This window comes from Balearica regulorum, chromosome 9, assembly GCF_011004875.1.
Source record: "Balearica regulorum gibbericeps isolate bBalReg1 chromosome 9, bBalReg1.pri, whole genome shotgun sequence".
NCBI lineage: Eukaryota > Metazoa > Chordata > Aves > Gruiformes > Gruidae > Balearica > Balearica regulorum.
Window position 1 is genome coordinate 20,577,246 of NC_046192.1, and position 24,738 is coordinate 20,601,983.

The following is a 24,738-nucleotide window of genomic DNA, read 5'->3' on the forward strand; positions in this document are numbered from 1 at the left end:
ATTTTGTAATTATTTTTACAAAGTACTAACAAAGCAATGATACTTTTCTTATATCCACAAATTCTGCATAACAGAACTACTCAATTTCTATCAAAAGAAAATAAATCTCTCACTCAGTGAGCTGCTTAGGCCTTTTTTTAGCTCTAAGTGCAAGTACTCTTACTATAATCAGTGGGATTGTTCTCATACTTAAACTTAGTCCTGTGCTTAAGAGCTTTTCTAAAAGAAAAGGTAAGAGCCTGTCTTTAGAAGGGAAACTTCAGTTAAACTGCTTCAAGTGGCTAATGCCATCGAAAATACTTTCAGTACATCCTTAAGGAATTAAGGGTGATATTCCAGGGTCCCAACTGTCACCTTAAGACAGTTAAGATGAAGGGGAGCTACACAGCAATGAAGACAGTATCCCCAGATGCATGAATAGACAGAGCTCTGCATTACTACAAGTCACGTGCACTTGTTTAAAGAAAATCAAGCAAGAATAACATAAAGAGACTGATTAACTGCATTGTAAAGTAATATACTTGAGTCTAGAACTTTCTAAAGTTTTACTCTAGCTGTTAATCAAATTATCTTGCTGCTTTTTTCTTCTTCCCTACAGAGAGGCTGTCAGCAATTTTCTCACTGCTCTCAGTTTGCAAAGAAAGAGCAGGAATCAACAACAGGTTCCCCATCCTGCTCTGTCAGGCAATATTTGGGCAGCACTTCGAATTGCTCTGTCTATGATGGACCAGCCAGAACTATTTCAAGCTGCCAATGTAGGTGATCTAGACATTCTGTTAAGAGCTTTTAATCTAGAGCCGTAATAAAAAGTATCCACAAATTTATTAAATTGCATTAGGAAGCAGAGAACTCTTTTACTACTCGTCTCAAAATGACCACATTTTCCAAAAGATCACAGCTGTAGTTCAGTAGGGGAATCCTCTCGGACGTTATTCGAAAAGGAAAAGTTCAAAAGCACAAAATATTGTAAATAAATTCAAATTCAAAGGATTGAAATGAGCTGCAGCTAGTTGGACAAAGCCCTGATGAAATAGCCATTTCTGAAGAATCTTCATCCCTTGCAAGCTATCTCTATATATATACACACAGCTATACAAAGAAAAATATATTAAGAACAAACCTAGATAATCGTTATTGCACATTAGAATGGCAAGCAATGCATCCAGGGAACCTGCTTATTAGCTCATCGCACTATGCTGACATCACTTTGCCCTGCAACATGGATTCCCTATGATTTGGTTTCTTTGTTGAAAAGTCTTTTCACGGTCTATTTTTAACATATCTCTGAAAATAGATGCATGTAAAATGGCTGTATTTTGCTTTAAATATATTTATTAGTTGGCAGTCAAGAAAATTTTTGCTTCCAAAGGTACATTGATTAATTTGGGCCCAAGTCTGCAGGCTCGTGGAGTTGTAAACCATGTGCAATGTTAAGAGAACATTGTACATGGAAGTCTGTGAGCTTAGGCCATGTACATATGGGACGGCCAAGTGTTGCCAGCAGAAGTGGTAATTTGCACTAGAATTGTTGCTGTTTAAACCAGCTATCCCTGATCTTGGACAGAGTATGACTGCTTCAAAGGAGCTCATAGCAGGATCTGCACCTATCTATGTACTTATGCACTTTAATCTTTCTTTTTTGTAAAATAGTGCTATGTTTTTATTTTACTTACTAACAACAGAATGTACAGGATAGCCTTGTTGGCATAAAGGACCAAATATCATTTCCTGAAATGTGACGAGAGGGTTTTCAATATTCTTATGTTTAAAAAATGAAAATACAATATAAACTGCAGTATCTATTAGGAAGATTATTCTATTATGCATCCATCAGCTACTACACATATACATGCACGTGCATGCACATACATGTCGTATGTGAATTATGGCATTTCAGAACGTAAGCCACAGATCTTTATTGCAAATAAAGAAAAGTCTTCATAGGAGTTAATGCCTGCAGACCATGCTGAAGGGAAAATTTTCTCTGAAAAAATTGGTCAATATAATGCTTGTAGGATTGAGACTCAGATTTGATCCTACTGTTACAACAAGCAGTAGCAAGTCTCAGTGACCTCCATGACAGCAGACTAAATCCAGCTGCTTAAAAACATATATATGTACACACCATCTTATTTTTCCCTGACTGGATGAGTGAGGAACAGTACTGGGGGCAGTACACTGCCACATGATGAATGGGTTGATTTGGCTACAGTCAAGCACAGCTAACTGTGTCAGTCAAAGACAGGAATAGAAATTTTTAAGGAGGTAATTTTCGGTTGCTGATATTTAAAATATTTTTCCTAAATAGTGAAAGATAAAAAGTGTAATTAGATGGCTACTGTGTTGATCTGTGGTCAGGAATTCAATGTGCAGGGTAGCTATTGGAATGTGTTAAAGTGGGACAAATAGCACATTTCCTATAAACAGCGTTAAAAGAAAAATCCAGCTCAATCAGCTGGATAAAAAAAAAATCCAACTGCACAGATCACAGAGAGAAAAGCTGTGTGGGAATCGGACGATTTCACCAGTACAAACCTAAAGTTTCTTGCAGCTGTCTGTTATTTTGAGCAACCACTTAAACAAAAATTCCATGTAAGACAGTGTAATCACTGCATCTAATCACCAACTATAGTTTGTTAAATAAAAATAATCAATTCAACCAATAATCAGAGTCAACCTGGCAGTGTTCAAGGCCAGGTTGGATGGGCCTTTGGGCAACCTGGTCTAGTGGAGGGTGTCCCCGCCCATGGCAGTGGGTTGGAACTAGATGAGCTTTAAGGTCCCTTCCAACCCAAACCATTCTGTGATTCTATGAATTCTCATTACAAAATAAAAGGCTTACCCCTCACTCTCTCCCACAGAATAGAGATGTTGAAACAGCTACAGGAATTTTTTTTATTAATTCATTGTTTATATATATAATCCTATTTATTTACAAGCATTTCATAACTGATTCCTGCAACTTTCTCTAAGGATTGGTTACCATTGGAATGTCATTTTAGCTAAGTGGGCTGCTGTATGCATATCTGCTGACAACAGTTTGCTCTTTTGCTTTGACAGCGATGTGTGATGACAGCTCTTTATTGATAAGGCAGAGCAGAAGGTGCAGTGCAATTGAATCTGGAAAGTGATAAGAGAGAAGGGAGGCAGCTTTGAGAAGATGCTGTAAAGCAAAGGCATATGTGCTTAGATTTTGCTTGATGCCCTGCCATCACACAAGTTCTTCTAGAATATCCTCTGTGCCGTCATGTACGATAATCAGTGCTTATCCAGAGAAATTGGCTGTTCAGGACCTTTATTTTTATACCTTTCAAATAAAAAAAAACCCCAACCAAACACAACTTAACTGTTTGACTTCCCAGAGTCAGAATGACAAGGGGCATTTGATATGGACAGCAGTCAGTTCACTAAACCTTTTCTACTCGAGCATGTGGACAAGTAACACAGCAATTCTGTTAGGAAAACCTAATGCAACCCCTAGCCTCCCCAAAAAGAGCAAAGTAGGTAGCTTTTGATTTATCCTGGGATGCACTGCTCAAAACTGTATTCATCTACTGATAGACACCCACACCCATGTGATCACCCATGTCATTGGTCTGAGGAAAGTTGTCTGTGTAAACCTAGAGACAAATCGCTGGGGCTGAACTCTGCTTCCCAATGGGACGCTCAGGCCCCTAGTTCATCACAAGCACTGCAGTTCTGCTGTACAGGACACAGGCTACAAAACCTGTCCACAGAGATTATGCACGCTCTTGGAGATTATCCCAACTGTTCTGTCCTGGTTTAGACAGCCTATGGCTATGGCCATGGCCAGTTAACCACGCACCACTGACTGAGACACTGCGTGAGGGAAAGACTAAAGCAGACAGACTTAGAAGGGATGGTGGCACATCTCCTCATACCAGACACCAGTTGTGGCCTGGTCTGTGTGAGAGAGAGGCCAGTGACTGAGCTCACCTCACTCGTAACAGGTCAGGCTCAGCAGCTCTTGGTACTTCTGGGGATTTCTTCAATATCCTGGGCTTTATCATCCTCCTTTAGCCCCCACTGCCAAGCACTGACACTGCAGAAGACAGGATTAGATACAGCTTTGATCTGATCTCATTGTGTTTCTTAAATATTCAGTGGCAAGCATGTATATTTGCCTGAAACAGCAAGAAGAAACATGCGAGGAGGCTGCAGCATATTAACACCCTGAAGAGGAAAGTCATCTACTCGTACTTCTAACCAAGCACGAGGTAGGATGAATAAGGCAGCTGCTGAACAGTAGCAGATTGAGCCCAAGAGTGAGAGACAGGAAATCTGGGTCCTGTTCTCAGTGCTCCCTGTGAGCTCGACCAAGTCAAAACCTCCTGCCGTCCCTGACCGGCCCAGGTGTGCGAGGAAGGAAGATGGGCAAAGAACAGCCATTGCATGTGATGGCACTACATGAGAGCAGGGGAACGCTGCTGTCTCACAGACCACATGGGTGAGGTCAGCACTTGCGTAAATTGAAAGGTAACACACAAACACAAGGTTGTTCAGGTCTAAGTAGGGAAGCAGTTTTACATAGAGACTAGCAATTTCGGCACAGAGGGAACTTGGAGACATTTCATGATTACAGCTGCACGGCATCTATGGGGTGATGCCAAATTAGAGTGCTGCAGTGGTTTGTCATCATGTCCCACCCCTGTTTCCCCTTCTTGTTACTCCCCTCTTTCTCCAGAGATGATTTATCACTGCCAGGTAATTGATTCCAAGTTTTTGAGTGTCTCTTCTATTTTATATCTCATGCAATTAAAAAGTGCTTTTTTAAGCCCAACTTATGACTGTCCCTCTCCTCTGCAAAGCTTTATGAAAATGTATGACCTATAAGTCTGATCCATCAAGCTGCTGAATGCTGAAAGTCTGTAGTCTTCACAGGAGTGCTCGGCACTTTGCACGATCAGCTCGTGTGCATTTATTCAGCTATTGGACAAGGGCTGGCGTCTGATACCACTGCACATGCTGAACAGCCACTGAAATCAAAGTGAGTATTTATAGAGTTAGGCTTTCTGATGAAAGCAGTAAGAAATTAGTCTATTGATCTCTTTAAACTGTAATGACTCTAGAAACCTTGTTGCAATAGACTGGTTTATGTCAATTTGAAGAATTGATTCAATCTTTAGGTAAACACATATACATATCTGTATCTAATGGTATTTTCTTATGATCTGATAAATCACAGCACTTGTAAAAATACTGAAGGGGAGGTTCAAATGATACAAAACCTCACATTGCAATATTGCATGCAACTACATTAAAAATAACCACAATGAAATGTTAACACAAAGCATGCAGTAACACTACTTGAGTTTATGCTTACAGAATGCATGCAGAAGGCCCACGCATAGGGTATTTTTAAACTATTGATTGGTATCTTATGTGGGATATTTTAAAAGTACTTTGCATCTGCCAAACTCAAAACTGAGTTGTTAACGTTATTTGGAACAGGTTTGACCAAACGCAGAGCCCTTTTTAAATTCTATCCTTCGAAATCACTTTGTGTTGTGGATTTCATGTTTGCTTCAAGTGTTTAATTAATGATGGACATCTGTAGTAACAGCTTTTGCAGACACATTTCAGTATCCTCTTAAATAGCTAAACGTGCGCAGCTTTCACAGTGATGCTAGGTGTTTGGATTTTCACATTTTCTTCTCTAATCTAAACCAGATAGCACCAGAGAAAAAGATTCCCAGAACCAGTGAAACAACTATTGTCTCAGTCTACACTTATTTACCATGGGCCAAGCTTTTCAAACTTGCCCACTAGCTCTGAAGGCAGCTCAGTGTCTGACTGTCCTGTTTCAAATATGGAGATGTAAAACTTCACAGGATCCAAGTATCTGCTGCAGACACTTAACTCAGCTGGAAGCACATAACATCAAGTTAAGCATGAAGAGCTAATGAGCCAATTTAGAAAACTTGGGCCTGTCTCAGATGAAAAGGAAGACCCTGCCAACACCAGCAGATCAGCCAGGTGATCCTGTGAACATCCATAGAGCATGGGTCTCCATAACACAAAAGCCACCATGACAGAAATAGTAACCAGTGTCATTACTGGCAGCCACAGAGGCAAAGCCTGAGGCCTAAATCATTGCCAGTGAGAACTGGAGTGAAACAAATTGGTTGTAGATCTCTTTTGCCTAAACATGCATCTGCAAAGTGAGACATCTTAGTTGCCTTGCATGAATAACCTGCACAATTGAAAAACTGAGATTTCTGGTCACCAGTGTTGTCAGCTTAGCAGTCTGTACAGTGAATTTATGTAATAAATGTTTATAAAATACCAAGTATTCACAGATACAAGTGATGATAGACAAAATGCACTGCACGTTGTGAAAAAAATGGTGAGTATGCAATACAGTATTATCTACTATTCAAACCTCATCTAGGCTAGAAATCAGATTCCTTCATTATAGTTCTACTATTTTTGGACTGGTGAAATAAATCAGAGAAAAGGAGTGCCATGCATGAAGACATCACCAACGCTTTGAACAAACCTAGGCAAAATGAAAAACGAGCATGTCACAGAATCCACAGAAAGTTTCAGAGCCTCAGCCCACAAAGCAATAGGTATTAGGCACAGGAAAGAGACAGAAGGAATCTAAAGTTTCCTAAAATCAGCTGTAATTTTACAAATGCTTGCACATGCGACAGCCCATTGAGCAAGCTTGCATGGTCAAGACAATGTGCTTTGATCTTTTTTCCCCTTCCACATTGACAGAATGCCATCGACATTGGCTAAAACTTTAATTTAAATAGACTTTTTAATATCAGTAATCTATTGTAAATTCAGAAAAATCAAAACATTTATAAATATATTTTATATATCAGAGTATAACATATCTAGAGTAAAATAAAACTATATAGTTTTGAGAGGCATTCTGTGCAGCTTCTTCTATATGCTGTAAAGAGTTTGAAAACCTTTGCAATCTTGCATCAGTTTTTTTGGCTTTATTTTTAAGCCAATATACAAGAAAGAAGAGATTATAGGGTTGGCAGATACTTTCACCTGGGCCATCTGAAGAGCCCTGCTGCTGCAAAGACTTACATTGCTCACTTAACTTTTTGCGTTGATAGTTAAGTGTAGGTGCAAGGCTTAGCAGTGAGGTGGGTGGTGGATGCAGAGGTGGGAGTTCAGCCCTACGCCTGAATGTTTACATTCCGTTACAAAGGTTCATACTGACCCAGATTGAGAATCTGAGTCTGTAAGTACATACAGAGTAAAAAGATTAGTTTCTTACTACAGGTAACTTTGCCTCTGTATACCTAGTGTTATCGGCTGTGTGTAATACTAAACACAGACCTGTAGTTTACTGATGCTTTAATTTGATGTTTCCTTGCACTGCTCTTTAAAATAATGTATTTCCTCAAAAATGAATGATGTGCATATTGGATGTGTTAAATTTATTAAGGTCATAGGTTACTATTTGCAGAGCACCACATTTAATGTAGTATTTTTGTACTGTAATGGAAGCATGCCTTCCTTGGGTTCTTTTCCACATATTAAATTGTATTTATTTACCTGTATTTATAACTGTGCAATTTTTAAATATGTTTTAAAAATAAACTTTGTCTGTGGCTTCAAATATTTCAAAATCTCTTTTCAATTGGAAAATGGTCTTGACTATAATTACTTGAATTGAAGGAGGGACCTACTTGTCCAAGTGAAATAAAGGATTTTTTAAATGAGATCTTCTATCCTATTGTTTACAATGTGAACATGCTTCTCTGCTTAAAAATTAAGCCCAGAAGAGGCTTTTTTCATTACCAAACATTTTTCATAAATTCATCATTACTCTGAAGTAGACTTATTTTTATTTCAACATGTTGATTAATTATACTTACAACTGGAATTTATACTAGCTGAGGTCTGGCCCAAAGCATTTTGAAGAAAAAGGGAAAAAAGTAGATTATGCAACTGCACACCTCAAAACTAAAACAGAATTACACAACCTTTCTGAAAAAACAAAGCAAACTTTCAGTGATTGAAATTGTGACTCGAGCAACATCCCATAAACCACAGTGGGAATTGGCTAGTGATTTTTTTCAGTTTTGGCTTTCATGTGATGAGGTGAAAGAGCTGGCAGAGTAGAAATGACATCTTCTTTATACTTTTGCTATGGGACGCTAACATAAGCACAGACATCAAATTCCAGTACGCTGCTGGTCAGAAAAGACAACAACCAGCAAGGGGGCTGTGACAATTACAGCTGAGGGTTATTGACAAAGCAGGCCAACATTGGCATCGATCTGAAGGCTGACGCTCAATGGGCATGTGGGCTGCTCCACAAAAAAACAACCCAGAAGATAACAGCCTGTAGAAGGAAAGCTCTGTCAGAAAAGCCAACTGGCTGCTATAGCTTTAACCAGAACCTTCTACTAAAGAAAAGGGAACAGTCACTAAAAACACACTAACCCTTAGGATGCAAGTAATGTGTGCTCTTGACTCTGGCATGTTTTGCCAGGAGATGTTAAGGTTAGTTTAGTTCTTGCTGTTCAAACGTACCAACAAAGCAGCAGCAGGAATGCCCATTAGTTATGTGCTCTGTAGCAACACAGACCAGGAACACAGCACTGCAGTCCTGAAGCCTAGCAAAGAGTGGTTGGGAGAGGAGCGTTAGTGCCAAATCATACAAAGCTGCTCAAAAAAAAAAAAAAAAAAAAAAAAAAAAAATCATCACTGGGAAAGTAAAGAAGTCTGAAAATATAATCACCTACTCCACACCAGCTGTCAACCATGCACTATGTCTTCAATATTTTTACATTATTTGTCTTTCACCACAGCTGTCAGCATCTCCCTGATTCATCTTATCCTTGCAGCACACCTAAGGGACAGAGAAGTGTTATTTCCCAATTTAGTGAAGGGAAACAGACACCAGGGGCAGTGTTAACTTGTCAGTTACCTAATATTGCCTTCCACAAGCAGTCCACAAAAGTTAACGGGTACAAATCCTATACAAGAAGCTCTTGCGTAAAGTCTGAACGGGGCCCTTTAGCTTGCACAAGGGGCCACGTTCTCCCACCTCTTCCAGTTGCTACAAGTGCTGTGAACACAGTGCGACGTGACTTGCAATGATCACAAAGGACATCTGCGATAGAAAAGAAACCAAAACAAATAATTAAATTTGGACTTCAGGAGCTGAGCCATCTTTACCTTTCTTATCTTTACCTTACACTTCATGTGTCCTCTACTTCTATGTCAGGAAATGTCACTTGTAGCCCAGAAGGTTTACCTCTTACCTCTCCCTCCAGTTCCTGGTCCCATGATCCTTTAAAGAGACAAAAGAGTTGCCATCCCTCAGTCTTCTTTTTTGGTCTATTCTTGCATCTACCAAAGAGTCCCAATGGTCACACTGCTATGTAAAGCCCTTACATGTGAGGAAAAAAAGACTTCTCTTTTACTGAATTACAGACCAAGATAAAGCAGGATTTTGGGGGTGAAAAGACAACACTCTTCCACATGAACGTTGCCAGCTTTTGTGTTCAAAGAACGTCAACTGGCTTAAAAGTTGAAAACAACAAAAAAATCAATTTTAGTTTAAATCCTATTTTCTATTTTTGCCATGTTTTATATCCACTCAGGGCTTCCGGATTTTTTTTTTCCCAATCCATAGAAGTTCCATGAGTCACAAGAAATGAAGACTCTCACAAACCTCTTTGTTCCTTACTCAGTTTTTTGTTGTGTGTGTGTGGTTTTTTTTGTTTGTTTGTTTGGGGGTTTTTTTGTTGTTTTTTTTTAAGTAAAACACCAAACATGACCACAAAGAATAACGAAAGAGGCAGCATCAAAACCTACTCAGTCTATTCCTCTTCAGCTCATACAGGAAATAAAGCAGCAAGAATCCACACAGTCACAAGATGTGGGAATATTTGTTTTTAATTTAAAACAGTTGCAACAATGTCATTCACAACCTTTCTCATCTCAGACAAATACTCTCCAAAATGTTAACAGTGTTTCAAGCAAACAACTCTTGAATGGTGCCAAGTAAACCAGTACAGACACTTCCAGGATACAACAGTAAAACCACTGAAGAGTGAATAGAAATCAGAAATTGATCTCAGCCATTATGGTAGGAAGGGCAATGGGAAAAGAATAAAAAGTTATGTCCAGTTACATATTTTGCATAGTCTTTCACTGCATGAAAACAGTAAAGATACAAATGGCTGCTGCCAGGATGGAGAACAAAAGGAATGAATTGGAGATGCTTCTAAAACAATCAAACGAGCTGTGGTTGCATCCTATTCAGAATGTGCGCTATGACCCAGTGGAGGCTGCCTAAATCAATGAAAATGGACTGATTCTTGTTTCAGTTACACCAAAGTAAGTCAGAAGTAATGCTGCTGAACCCCGTGGAATTACAAGTAATAGTAGTCCAGAACATCTAGGCTTGTTTTTAAATCACAGCTTTGAATAAATTAAAATTTTATCCTAATTATATTTTAGCTAGGAAGATCAAATAGGAGTCTGTGTCTACATGTGTTTTGGAGACTGGAGATCGTGACTCAGAATGAGGGGTCTACCGGATTCAGCATGCTGCTAGGAATGAGAGGGGAAAACAAGGAGAAGTTGTTGAGTTTTTCTTCCTTCCACTCTCCTAACCTAAGTGTATCATACAAAAAAGTAAAAATCAGTCCAAGAAATAAGAGCATTATTTGTTGCCAAATCCTGGCTTGCCATAATTCTCATGTTAGATTGTCTCAAACAGCTCACAGTTATTTTTCTTCCATTGTTTTTTGTCAAGAAGCTCTCAGCACACCTAACCCCCCAACAGCTGTTGCAGTACCCAGACACATGGAGTTTCCTCATCAGCCATTGCCCAGATTGAGCAGAGGCCTTGCCCAGCACAATTAAGTGCATGTGAATTTTAGCAGGCTAAGCCTGATAAATTAGTCATCTATTCAGTACAGTCTGTTCGATTGTGGCTTCTGCATGATGAAGTTTAAAAAATGAAACAAATAAAACCCCAAACTCCTCTCCCTCACATTAGGTTGAAGAGTCAGGAGTTTACATCCTGCTCCTCCAGACTGATGATGTTCTTCACACATAACCCATCGCAAAAGTGAGATAACTGGCCATTTGAAAAAGGAAGGAAACCACTACTTTGGTAATTCCTCAAACAGTTGAAGAACTTTGACATATTTTCAAGTGCTAAATTTTAGAAGATCTATAAGCTTTTCCCCTGAACTGCTCCCTGCACTTCTGACCCACTGGGTAGTTTAGTCAGGCAGTACACAAGAGTGATGAACTGAAAAGCTTTTCAGAAGCTGAGGTGCTACAGTTCACCTCTCAGAGCCAGAGAATGGCTCTCCCCTTTCATTTACCATTTCCAGTTTATCACCTGCCAGCTTTCAAAGTGTGCCTCCTATTAACTGAGATCAATCAGTCCCACAGCCATTCCAGTTTTAGGATGTACAAGACAAATGGTTTGCAAGAGTCCAAGCTCCACCCTTAATCCTACGAGACCAGCCATGTTTCCAGTTTAATAAGGAACATGGGAACAACTCTGTTGGCCTTTACTTACCCAAGGTTTCTAAACAAAAAGGGTAGTGGTGACCAGATCTTGTTAGTTTATAAATAGCCCTTTAAGTTCATGAGGCAAGAGGGAAGCTATTGTGTGGACTTCCTTGGAATATAACTGAGCATTCAAAAAATTAAAAAAAGAAAAAAAACCACAAAAGAGGCCTCTTGTCCTTTTTCTACTGCCAGAATGAAATAGCACAAACATACAAACAGACATACAGAAGTTTTGTTCTTTCACTTTAAACAGAAGATGTATCACTGCATAATTTCCTGATCCCATTTTCAAATCTGGCATTTTCTGGTGAAATACACAAATATTCAAAACCTAGAAGAAGGAAAAATTAGTGGCAGCTTTTATTTTGTCCAGAACTGGTGGCTCAATAATTACAAGGCAGCTGAATCTCACAGGAGCCACTCACTCATGTGCTAGGACGCTGTTCTTTTGTGTCAATAAGAGCACTAAGCGCAGGACGCTTTCCCAGCAATTACGTACCATTTGCCCTCTACAAAATTATTGCATTAGAATTTCTCTCAATCTTTTAAGATCAAAAACTGATTTAAAAAAAAAATCAACAGTGTTTTTTGGCTCTGCATGAGGCTATATGACCAGAGGGAGAACTGTTTTTTTTCCCAAATGCTGGAAAAAATAAAATTCCCTATTCATAACCAGATTTTTAATTTGGGTTCTCTTCTGTAGTGTGTAGCTGCCTGAATTTTGCTGTTATGTTTGCAGGCACTGACTGCAGAGAAAATGTTATTACACCTCCCTGCCTCTCTTGCAGTCTGTAAGGAGGATTTTTATTTCTTTTTTTACTGTTCCAATTTATTTTGAAGGTTCAGCAAGATTATATGAGGCAACTCCAGCAACAGTCTCTAAGCAGTGGCCAACACTTGTGAACCTTTGGGGTATTTTTTTGGAATCATGAAAGGTTTCACACTCACTACTGTATTTTTTCTAGAATTAGCATTTTCAAATACAATTTAAAAACCCACATATATATATTTTTTGCCTGTGACACAAACTGAAATAACACCCCCAAAAAAGAAAGGAAAGGCCAGCCCCTACCTACCCACCCCTTCATCCCTGCCAGAGATACAAAAACCCCTTTTAAAAGGTGTCTGTTGAAGAGATCAGATTATTGGTGTGTTTGCAAGTTTTAAAGAAAGCTGAAACATCAATTCAAGGTGTTTTTCTTCTTGTTGCATTTTTGTTGGTTTTGGGTTGGTTTTTCTTTTGGGGTTTTTGTTGTTGTTGTTTGGTTGTTTTTTTGAGGGAGGGAGGCAAATCAATAAATCAGCAATTTTACTAAGCAATTTCTCCCACTCATGGATGGACCTACATATTTAAGCAATCTTTGGCAGAAAGCAGAAATGTACTGTGAATACTTTGTCAGAGAATTAATTTCAGCTGGACTATAAGTGGTCTAGATGCAAATTTCCCTGAAATAGACATAATGAGATATTAACCCCCTCTTTACCTCCTTCATAAGAAAATAAAATTTAAGTAATAGCCTTGCCTTTCCTGAGGGTATGTGTTTAATTTTATAATCCTAAAGTCTGCTTCTTTTAGCCATCTGTAATCCTGAATCTGTTGGAAGAACTTGCAAAACAAACATCCAAGAGAAGATGAAGAAACCTATGTCTACAAAAATAAAATTTACTATTTCTCTTTGGCAGAAAACATACAGGGCACTGACAGGAGATTGCTTCCATCTCCATTAGTTTCTTAGGTTTATGCATCAAAAAGGCAAACCAAAATACTATAAAACTGAATTCCAACAGATATAACTTCAGTTGACTTTTCTCACTGTACTGAAAAAAAATCTCTTAAATAAGACATTCTGCTTTGAAGAATACTTGCACACCCCCTCCCTTCAACTTTATATACAATATGATTTCTCTAAATGGTCTGGATTTTGATTGAAAACACTGGCTTCCAGTTACCAAAAACGCAAATATTCCTTTGTGGTCTTCCATGGATGCATGGACAGAACAGGCGGGAGCTGGGCTGAACTGGGCTATTTTTGTTCAACTCTGAAACTTCTGTTTTCTCCATATGCTAGCTGCAAACTCCACCAGTAATCTGCATGGTCTTAAGGTATCCTTTAAGGTGTACAAATTTAAAACAATGTACTATACATTACCTAATAGAAATTTTCCCTCTAATACTTAAGGCGGCATCAAATGACTGTTTTTAAATAAACTATAAACATCCCATGTTTTGCTTTGCTTTTTGGCAGTCCAAGGGTTAGGGGTCTTTTGTTGGTTTTAGATTTTCTTTTTTATTGTACACTTTTTTGGGCAGGTTAAAAAGGCTTATGGCTTCTTAAGGCCTAACTTGGTATCCTGTGGTAAAAATAAATGTAGCCCAGGTCTTTGGGAGGTCGTTCTGAGGCACAGACTCTAAGGTCATTGTAGATCACCCATCTGAAATGGAAAAAAAAAGATTGATTACATTCCATGTGTCAACATCATCACAAGTTTTATCAGGGACTTCTCAGACTCAAACTTCAAAGAGCTTAAAATCTAAAATTAGATATTGCAACAAAAGATCAGAGAAACAGCCGAAGCAGGTTTACTGGCACAGTCAGGAACTGAATAGGAAGAAGAATGTGCAGAGGAATGTGTAGTTATAGTTCAAATGAAGGAAAATCAAGGATTCCCAAGGCCATATAATAGCAACACATCAAAATCACAGCCAAGATCAGCACTGCTGTAGTAGCAATACTAGTATCAGCCCATAGTTTGATGGGTTTCTATTGTTGGGGATTGAAAGAAAGTTGGCGGAAGCTCAGATAAACAAAGCTGGATACAGAACTGATGCCCCAAAACAGAGATTTGGAACAGCACGCACAGGTGAGCAGATGATACGTTTCAGTGTAGACCTCAGTGGAATCAGAATTAACTCATCACATCTACAATCTGTAACAATCTTCATTTCTTTGGTGGGAAAGGTATACCTGGTAACAACATGTATGTTTTGTCTGCCATGAATACACACCCTGCTCTGTTTGAAAGAAAACATTTGCTTATCCTTGTCCATGTCTCCCAATTCTACTCACCTTCCTTCTTTTTTGAGATGACAAACATAGTGGCCACTCATTGTGGATGTTCCCATGTGGCTGATGAACCCAAACAGCTCATATCCTGTTTAAAAAATACAAATGGGACCATAAGTCTTTTATTGCTAACATTGCAATATGACTCTAGGAGAAACTTTCTAATACTGGAGTAGCAGCTAAGCACTCCTAAGTCAGACTCTGCATCCCCAAACACAGTTTCTGTTAAGACTGCAGTATATTCTCACTTTAACTAGCGGTCAGATTCGCTGTCAAACATCAAACCAATCTAAATCAAATCCACACAGATCTGTGCCCATACAGCAGGGCTGTGATCACAGCCCCTACCAGGAGAGGGAAAACAGCAGATTCATTCCCAGTTCACAGAGAGCAGCACAGAAAGTGCCAAATAGGGAGTTCATTCTGCTCAAGAATTAGCTATGTCTGTAAGTGTGATCACAGATCCCCTACAAATCAAACAAAAAACATGTTTATATTTCAGCAGCCCATAAAAGAGAGGACTGGCAAAAAACCTCTTCCTTTAATACGAGGCCAGTTTTTGTGCTTAATGTCTCTGGAGAACTCAGCATTGGTTCTTGTTCCCCACCCATTCATGCCATTCACCCAAATTACCACCAAAAGTAAAAGGGTACCTTCTTTCAGGATATTGCATAAGGACAGGGGCCTGGATTTTGGTGGAGAGGGCTTTCTGGAGCCATTTTACAGTATCATGTTGGTTATCAGGATTTCAGGCACTCAGTAAATGGTCTCAGTCTATAAAGGCTAAGTACCACAAAAAATAATTATTCCAAATCTTTTTTCTTTTTTAACCTAATGATAATCAATGTTTCCCATGTCTCCAAGAGACTTAAGATTGGTCTTTGTTTCTAACACTATAAAGAAATGAATGTTCTTATATAATAACAGCAACCACAGAAACAGAAATCAAATTGGCTGTTAATTTTTTTTTTTTTTTAATAAGACCATTACAGTCAAGATCAGAGGTAAAAGTTTAGAACATACTACAGTTATTAGAACTGGTCACTAAAGACCCTTCAGAAAACGTTGTGTGATATCCTTACATTAGAACCACCGCTGAGCTTTTGTACTCTAGTGCTTTTACACTTAGAATAGGTTCTTTACCTACTTCACAGCTTTGACTGCTGTATGTTAGCTCCATCTTGTGGTTTATTTAGCATAGCACCTCAAAGAAAAAAACCAAAAGAAAGTAACAAAGCAGTACATGCAGGATACCAACTATACCTGCCACTTTTGGAATAAGGAACTTGGTTGAAGGGATTATCAAATCTCCCATCAGACCACAGGAGGACAGAAACTCAGGTGGTCTGTAACAGCAGTGTTATCTTTAGGATGCCCAGCCTCTGAAGATTTAAACATTCTAGCTTTTCTTTGTCTTTTTATCTTATAGCAACAAGACAAAAAATAAAGCTGGGTCAGGAGACACTTACATGCTATGGCAACAAGCAACTTGGACTCAGGTTATTTAATGAGTCCAGGGAAAGGAGTTCTCTGAGCAAACACAGCCCACCGAACTTAGGAGCCCCAGAAGCAAGACTGGAAGTAAATTGTCTGAATCATGTCCAAAAACCCACGATAAATACTTTCAAAACAGCAAGAAGCTCTACAAATGGTGTAGGTGTGACGCAGAAACATGACAGCCACTTCTAAGCTGAAGGAGAACTTACTTCCAGACCCATCTTTGATCCTGGGTCCCTCTGACCCTGTCTCTGCAAGGATATTGGAATTAGCATTGTTCTCCATATCCATCATGTCTAAAGCAGGCTCACTTTCTTCCTCGAGTTCAGGGTGGCTGAAGATCCATTCCATTGCACGCTCCAAATTATTGTTCTGCAAGTCAAACAAGCAAAAGAGCAGCCTTTAATACACTCTTTAGCATCATGCTGTGTGGTGTGGTTGACATGCTGGAGGGAAGTGATGCCATCCAGAGGGACCTTGACAGGCTGGAGAGGTGGGCCTGTGCAAACCACATGAAGTTCAACAAGGCCAAGTGCAAGGTCCTGCACGTGGGTCGGCGCAATCCCAAGCATGTCTATAGGCTGGGCAAGGAATGGATTGAAAGCAGCCCTGAGGAGAAGGACTTGGGGGTATTGATTGATAAGAAGCTCAACATGAGCTGGCAGTGTGCACTTGCAGCCCAGAAAGCCAACCGTGTCCTGGGCTGCATCAAAAGAGGTGTGACCAGCAGGTTGAGGAAGGTGATCCTGCCCCTCTACTCTGCTCTTGTGAGACCCCACCTGCAGTACTGTGTCCAGCTCTGGGGGCCTCAGTACAGGAAAGACATTGAGCTGTTGGAGGAGTGAGTCCAGAGGAGGGCCATGAAGCTGACTGAAGGGATAGAGCACCTCTCCTATGAGGACAGGCTGAGAGAGTTAGGGTTGTTCAGCCTGGAGAAGAGAAGGCTCCAGGGAAGATCTAATTGTGGCTTACCAGTACCTGAAGGGGCCTACAGGAAAGATGGTGAGAGACTGTTTCTCAGGGAGTGTAGTGGCAGGACAAGGGGTAATGGGTTTAAGCTGAAGGAGAGTCGATTTAGGTTAGATGTTAGAAAGAAATCCTTTACTGTGAGAGTGGTGAGGCACTGGCACAGGTTGCCCAGAGAGGTTGTGGATGCCCCATCCCTGGAAGTGTTCAAGGCCAGGTTGGATGAGGCTTTGGGCAACGTGGTCTAGTGGAGGGTGTCCCTGCCCGCAGCAGGGGGGTTGGAACTAGAAGATCTTTAAGGTCCCTTCCAACCCAAACCATTCTATGATTCTATGCTACTACTCATCCTTTGAGCAGAGCAAGGATCATGTTTGACAGCACTTAAAACCTGTAAGATACATACTCTATCTTCCTAGAAAATAGCATTCAACAAGCTCTCTGCAGAAGCTTGACAGATGGAAAAGAAACCCTCCCACAATTAATCCCCATGGTCCCTGGTTTGTCATCTTGAAGATGCATAGTCTTTAGGCATCCAGGTTGTTTCTCAACAGGTGGTAAAAGAAGCTAAGTTTCCCTCATTTTGCTCCATATTTTAACATTGAAGTGAAATACACAAACCACCTTCCCAACTCTAACCCAGAGAAGTCAGACATCCCGCACTTTGCCAGAAAAGGTCTATGCGCATCAGCCACTACCTAGATTTTTATACGCCTGCTTCAAAGGCATCTGAGCATGCACATGTACAAAGCACATAATATGAAATGAAACTCAAGTGCTACCAATAACTCATGGAACTCACTGTTGCTTTTAGCGCTTGAATTGCTAGATTTCTTTGGAAGCCCATGGAAATTATAATTGCAACGATCTCTTCGGGAGGTTGGTTATCTAGCCCAACAGCTCCGAATACAGCTGTTCCACTGGAAGCAACTTCTCCAAATGCAGGTATGACCAATGGCTCAGCAAAGTCTGGAACAAACAAACATTAATCAGTTTGTTCTTCTGCCCCACTGAACTGGAAAGTCAACAACAAAGACAAACAAACAAACAGGACCTCAAAAGCAGTCCTGAAACCAACGTAGGATCATTTCACTGGCCCAGTTGGGATTTAGATGTGCAGAAAGCCTTAAAACCAAGATGAACATGCACATCACAAAATACCAAGGTGGACAAACTCATGGTGAGCAGTTTGGAACAACCTGGCACATCACAGAAGTGAAACAGCTGCAGAAAAGTAGCAAAGATTGGTATGGAAGCAATGATGACACCAGAATAGTAGACAATCCAGCTGATACATGTACAGATGTAGAATGAACTGATTCCATAGCTGAAATATGTCCATTAAGCCCAAGTGAAACTCATTCCCCATTTACACAAGCAACACAAAAACCCACAGTGAAGTGTGAACTCAACCAAATCTGGAGTTCCCTGGCAAGGGAGTGCTCAGGTATACTCAGTGCTGAATCATGGGTCCAAACTTTGTATGGATGAAACACAGGAAGTGGAGAACATCTAGCAACTTTCCAACAGTAGATAGCCCAAGTTCTAAGTACGGCATGAATGCTCTAGCCTGAGACAGAGAAGGCTGATATGGAAGAAAAGCATCTGGACCACAGGATTCTTTGTACTTACACTTGATCACAAGTCAGCTTCCCCCTTAGCAGCATGGACCTAATCAAAGGGTGGAAAACAGACAGCTGGCCCACACCATCAGTGAGGACAGGAGAGTGTACTTCTGGTGTAGCTTAGGCTTGTTGTCTTCTTCTAGGCAGAGGATGCCACATAATGGTCAAGATCGGCATATTCCAGGAGCAGCTTAGGAAAATTCACTCACACCTCCAGGTTTCCTGGGGTGGGGAACGGGGCCATTGTTTCTGTGTCACACGTTATAGAATTTCTACTGACTGCCAAAATATACAACCAGGAGTTGAGTTTAACCTACACCTTCCAATCACTGACCTGGTTCTTCCATGTGTGCAATGATCCAGTTGAAAGCGACTTCAGCACCCAGGTTGCCTGTATAGTACACAGCTTTCCGACATGCTTCCAAAGGAAAACCCATCTCTGCCAGTTGCATAACTGAAGACTCATCAATATCTAGAGCTACAAGAAAGGACTTTCTAAAATATAAAAGTCTAATTTCATCTATTGTATAGTATTTCTTATTGTTATTCATGGTGCCTCATATTACAATACGCATGACTTGAATTTGTTTCAGTACCGCAATAAACCCACACCCATTAGAAAACAGCCTTGTACAAAGCATTACAGTATTTGCTATGGACTTACTGGTAATCTTTTGTCTCAGTAATCTACATAGATCCTTAAACCTTGATGTATTCCTACAGGACTTTATTTATTACAAAACCCACACCAGTGGATTTCAAGGGGTAAAGAAGTTAGGTGCTCAACTTAGCTAAAGGTGGCAGCCAAAAGTAATCACCTCTGTTAAAGGCAGGATCTTGCTGGTGAGAAACAACGGCTACTGGATCTACCAGTCTCCAGTTGAACTTCATCTCTGAATGACAGGGCCTGACAGCTTCAGCTGAGGTCAGAGTCCAGGGGGAGCCAGGATCAAGCAGCTGTGACCCCCAGAACTGCAAGATCCTGCTGGTAAGCAGCAGATAGAGGAGCAGCTCATATTCTGGCTACGCTGATGCTACTACAGACTCTTAAAGGAGTCCTGCACACATGCAAGTAAATGCTGAACAAGTACAAAAATCAGCTGTTATTTAGAAGCATGCAGGGCAATACTCCATGCATTTCTATGAGGACAGAGAAGCGATTAGCTGAGCAAAAGCATGACAATTTTTTTAAGCAGATGAAATACCAGTCTCAGAAAAATGAGATACGTACACTCCACAAAATGGTTCATCACACGATCTGAAAATTGAGAAAGAAGAAAAAGGAAAAGGACTTGTATGAAGCTGTATGAGTGCTGAGGTGATTCATATGGGAAAAACATTCCATGTTTTTAAAGTCATAGAAACATTTGACCTCATACAGGCAGGGCATGTTCATCCTTAGATCCCTGATGTTTTTGCCAGGAATTAGACCAGGGATGTTTCTGCCCAGTAATTGCCTTAACTCAGAGCAAAGCGTCACTGGTACAATAGACTAGTAGGAAATATAGCTGATGGCTGACCTAAACCAACTTAAGCAAGAATCTATTTTGTTATAAATAAGGTAACATCATCCATGCACTTACACTAAAACTAGGTCAGTCCACTGAGTAAGAGGATAAAAAAAATGGGCCTTGGTAAGGAACCTAGAGATAAGGGACAAAATTAAAACCTTTAGAGAGCTGAATTTTGCCATAACCTTTGCTCTGACACACAATTTCAGGTACTACCTTCCTTTCACATGCATACAGCAAATGGGGCAATCGTCATGAGAGTAGTTGCATTACTGCAATACTGAGGCACTCAAACATATGTCATCTGGAGAAAATTGCAACAACCTGGGACTAAAGTCACACTATAAAAACATGACTTTACTTGCTATAAACCATTTCCTTCTCCAGAGAAACCCAAGGAAGAAGGAAGGAGGATATTTCAATATTCTTGTTTCTGAACTTTAGCTTAAAAGAAACAGTATTTAAGGGGGGGGGGGGGGGGGGGGCGGGAAGCAGCATAGCATGTTAATCACCCCTCTTTCTGCTCTACAAATATTTCAGTCAGTAGTTTTACATCAGCTCCTTGAGACAGAGCCTTTTTTAATGGGCTGTACAGCCCACGTACATCCAGAGAAATGGACTATGCATGCATGCACAGCTGGTAGGTCCTACTGCAACCTAAGAATTCTTGTAATTTAAAAGGAGTAAGATTTTTAATCTTAATCTATGCCTACAAAGCTGTTTTCTTAAATTGTAGCCCTTTGTGGTCTACAGTATTGTTGTACTGTGAATGAATCAATTCTGCAGACATGGTGTGTTTGTTGTTCCACCTGGAATCAAAGTGTTTCAAGTTATCCAAATAAACTCTGTGACTGAACAGAAGACCGTCTGCTCAGAGCTGTACACTAAAATCCTACAGCAAATAATTACAGCAGCTGACATCATTGTAAAATTCCTTCTGACCATATACTGTACACAAGGGAGTATACAAGAACCAAGAGATTGATTTAGCTACAGTACCACCCAGACTACTTTATCACCTCATTTTAGACAAAATTTAGTTCAAAAGCGGTCAAAAGACAACAGCAGTTTAGTAACACCTCTTATGCTAATGTAAGAAATGAGTGGATTGATGCTCCACTTCTGACACCTATCATGAGACTCAGCGTAGGGCTCTAAGACCAATTCCTACACCAGGCCCTGGGAAGTGCACAGTGACTTTACTGAAAGGGAGTCATGAACGTGCACTAAATGTCAATGAATGGACAGAAGACAGTGTCTGCATGTAGCTGATTTTCATAAACGTAGGGGTCTGGTGAAGATTAAGGAGAATCAGTATGTGCTAGAGGGAAAGGGCAATACAGGAGAGAAGTTAGTAAATACCTTTTGGATCATCAGGAATGATAATGGGAGGAGCAATGTCTGGAAGTTCCTCTTCTCCTGGCTGGAGACCTCTGGCCCGAAGATGGTTGATATCCAGGAAATCTGGCATGTCTATAGAAACATCTATAAAAGCAGAGAAACAGGCTAAGCTTCTGAATCTGACAAAATGACCTCATGGTGCAACGTACCCCTTCAGAGGGGGGACTCTGGTACTGAAGCTACAAACACAGCCAGGATTCTCCTGAAAACAGTTATTTAAGAAATTTGAAACACAAAAGCACAATTTAACTAGGAAGTCAGACTACATGAAACTGTATTTTAACTCCACAGACGTGATGGATTCATTTAATTTGTCATAAAGAAAAGAAGAAAATTTGTCATAAAAGAAAAGAAGATTCAGTTAGGATCTTCACAGTATAAACTTGAGACTCAAGCCAGGTCCTCATTATAGACCAAAATGTGTATACCTTAAAGATTCTTGGATAGAATGAGAAGAAGGTAAATATAAAAGGCACATACCAAGCTTTTTGGGTATCCAGTCAAGGCCAAAGGTGAATTTCTTTATCTGCACCACTAAGTACTCGGGAAACGAAGCAAAACGAGAAGTTCTGGGAAGCATGAGAAATACAAATCAGTGAAGGCAACAAAATCACAAACGACACAGATTTCGGTACCTCATGCACACTGAGATGAGTAACTTTAGACCTGAGTGAAATGATTACTGATGGATTTTATAAACATAAATTTCACAAAAAAAGTTTTCAAGTACAGTGCAGAAGTGTGGTAGTAGCTTTCTATACATTCATATCCTGAATGTCAGCCCAAACCCTTGCAGACAATTCAGCTTGTAAGAAGATTACAGAAAACAAGTAATATTAAACTTGCTTACTCAAGTTGCTCTGAACTTGAATGTCAGGAAATAAATTCTGATTGATATATTGGCTAGAACTTCAGGGCATAAGTTTAAAACTCAGCTCAGACAGAATGGAGTAACAATTAATTCTGCTTTATTTCTTCTCCATTCCCGTTCTAGTAACAGTAGCATTGTCCATGAGTTATCAGCCCACCTATAAAGCATTTCATTAAGCAAAGATTAAAAAAAGCTGTCATTTGTAGTTTTTCACATGAAAGTGCTATATAAAAAACCTACATGATATTCTTATTGAGCTACTATAATATTTATCAAAATAGAGGATGACTCTTCAGTTTAAGTGGTTCCCTGATATTTGCTTACTTAGTGAAAAGAAAAAGTTTAATCTTGAACACACAATGTAACATTATATGTAACCACCATTGTCCTCCTCTATGCTCCCATTTTCCCCCATATTTAATCTCCTGCATCCTTCCCTTTATCTTTTGTTCACACACACCGTCCTTTCTTGTAATTCACCTAACTCTGGGTAAAATACAGTAAATGCATCATAAATATAAGGCCTTCCTACCATACTATAAATAACTACTTTCTAAATTCTTGCTAGCATCACCTTGCAATTTTAGTAACTTTATCATCTGCAGCATGAAACTTTTGAATTTTAAATAGCAAATTATTCTTCATCTTTCAATGCTTTTAAAGACTTAGGGGATGAAGAACAGCTAAATTACAAATTAACCCTGGATCTATTTAAAGACTAGAATGTTCTCCCAACATGTTCATAGGTAATACAAAAACCTTTTATATTTCTGCTGCATTTTTCTCCACCATGTGCACTTGTCTCCCACTTTTCAATACAATGTCAGTGAAACTGTATGCTAAGATAGCAACGAGTCATTGATATGTGATCTAAAAATAGAAGGTACCTGGCCACAGCAAACCTGTTGCAGAGCCCGATTTTCAACCACTCCTTGCTACTGACAAAAATGGAACCAGGTAAGAGACTAACTCTTGTTTTCAGCAAGAAATACTGCTCCTGAAAATTTCACTGATCTCTCCTCCCTCCTGTTGTTTCTTAATGCTTTTTTCAGCCCAGTATGTTCCTGGTTTCTTTTATCTACCTGATTATAAACACACAAGATGAGTTCCTTCTTTTATTTGTCCATCCGGTACCACAGCGCCATGTAAGTGACAGCAAACTTAACAGGTGCCACCAAACACTGTAGCATGCAAAGGTGATGGGTTGAAATCCAGACACAAACAAAGTTTTCAGCATAGCACTTCACAAATGCAAAATTTTGCATCCATCTAAAGAATTTTCTCACAAGAAACAGCCTTTGTTTGCTTCACCCTGTTTTGTTGCCACACAATGTCCTTCACCATTTTTAGTCAAATGAAGACATCAAGAGACTAAGCAGAGATTCAGGCTATATCTCCTACCACACAATACAGAGCTCTATCACTAGTAGATAGGGTCCAATTTTAAAATGTGGGCAGATAATTAAGCTATAAGCATTTAAAGTTCAAGCTCTTAAACAGATTGCAGCACCTCTTGGAGTTTGACAGTTGAGAACAATTTATTTCCTGCTCAATTGCTCATTACCACTCTCATCAGGCTTGATCAGCACATTACATTTACAAGCCCCAACACTAATACAACGCCAAAGCCCACTATGCCTTTTTCTATTTCTTTCTGCATCATGTCCAGGCAGCAAGATAAGCACACCTCACTACCATACAGGTTTTTAATACGCTGCCAGACACACACTTACTTAACTCCTGCAGATTTTGCTTGAAGGGCACTGCTCCAGAAGTCCTCTACGTTGTTTGGTTCAGAAAAAGCCTGCAGACATGCGCTAAATGGGATCTTGGCACGAACAAGTTCTGGTGGAGGTCTCCTTGCAGCTTCTGCTTCTCGCCTTTTCAATTCATAGGCAATTAATTCATCTGAGAAATAGATATGACACTAAAAGCTAAATGAACATGGTCATAGCTATGATGTCCCTCACCAGCCTTATTTTGGCAAGTTTTAGAACTGCAAAAACCTACTTATCAACAAAACTTTTACATGGCTCTAATTAGACATCAAATCTTTTTGCCTGCATTGGGATCAGAAGCTACGCTTGCAACCACATCTCTTTTTTGAAGGTTTCTGTTCATGGTGAAAACACAGAACTGGAAAAAGCGGGCAACAGGCAATTAAAATCTTGCCATGACAGCCAGAATCCTGTGTTAATAGTAACACCAACTACCCACTTATGAGCTCTATCTGACTTGGAAAATTATTGCTATCTGTATCACCTCAC

General features: G+C 39.8%; 2 protein-coding genes across 9 annotated transcripts in view; one reads left to right on the forward strand and one right to left on the reverse strand.

Moving 5' to 3' along the window:
* Window positions 1–6,354, forward strand: part of PEX5L (peroxisomal biogenesis factor 5 like) — a 116,904-nt gene extending 110,550 nt beyond the window's left edge. For all 7 annotated transcript variants that reach the window (XM_075761486.1, XM_075761487.1, XM_075761489.1 and 4 more), the window contains one exon: window positions 599–6,354. In XM_075761486.1, the coding sequence (XP_075617601.1) occupies window positions 599–803 (205 nt within the window). In that variant the 3' untranslated portion in view covers window positions 804–6,354. The remainder of the gene's footprint in view (window positions 1–598) is intronic.
* A 6,430-nt stretch (window positions 6,355–12,784) lies between these two features.
* USP13 (ubiquitin specific peptidase 13) overlaps window positions 12,785–24,738 on the reverse strand; it is a 53,193-nt gene continuing 41,239 nt past the window's right edge. For both annotated transcript variants that reach the window (XM_075761495.1, XM_075761496.1), the window contains 9 exons: window positions 24,205–24,379; window positions 22,081–22,169; window positions 21,562–21,684; window positions 19,920–19,946; window positions 19,023–19,166; window positions 17,866–18,032; window positions 16,310–16,472; window positions 14,607–14,691; window positions 12,785–13,971 (listed from right to left, as the gene is read on the reverse strand). In XM_075761495.1, the coding sequence (XP_075617610.1) occupies window positions 13,878–13,971; window positions 14,607–14,691; window positions 16,310–16,472; window positions 17,866–18,032; window positions 19,023–19,166; window positions 19,920–19,946; window positions 21,562–21,684; window positions 22,081–22,169; window positions 24,205–24,379 (1,067 nt within the window). In that variant the 3' untranslated portion in view covers window positions 12,785–13,877. The remainder of the gene's footprint in view (window positions 13,972–14,606; window positions 14,692–16,309; window positions 16,473–17,865; window positions 18,033–19,022; window positions 19,167–19,919; window positions 19,947–21,561; window positions 21,685–22,080; window positions 22,170–24,204; window positions 24,380–24,738) is intronic.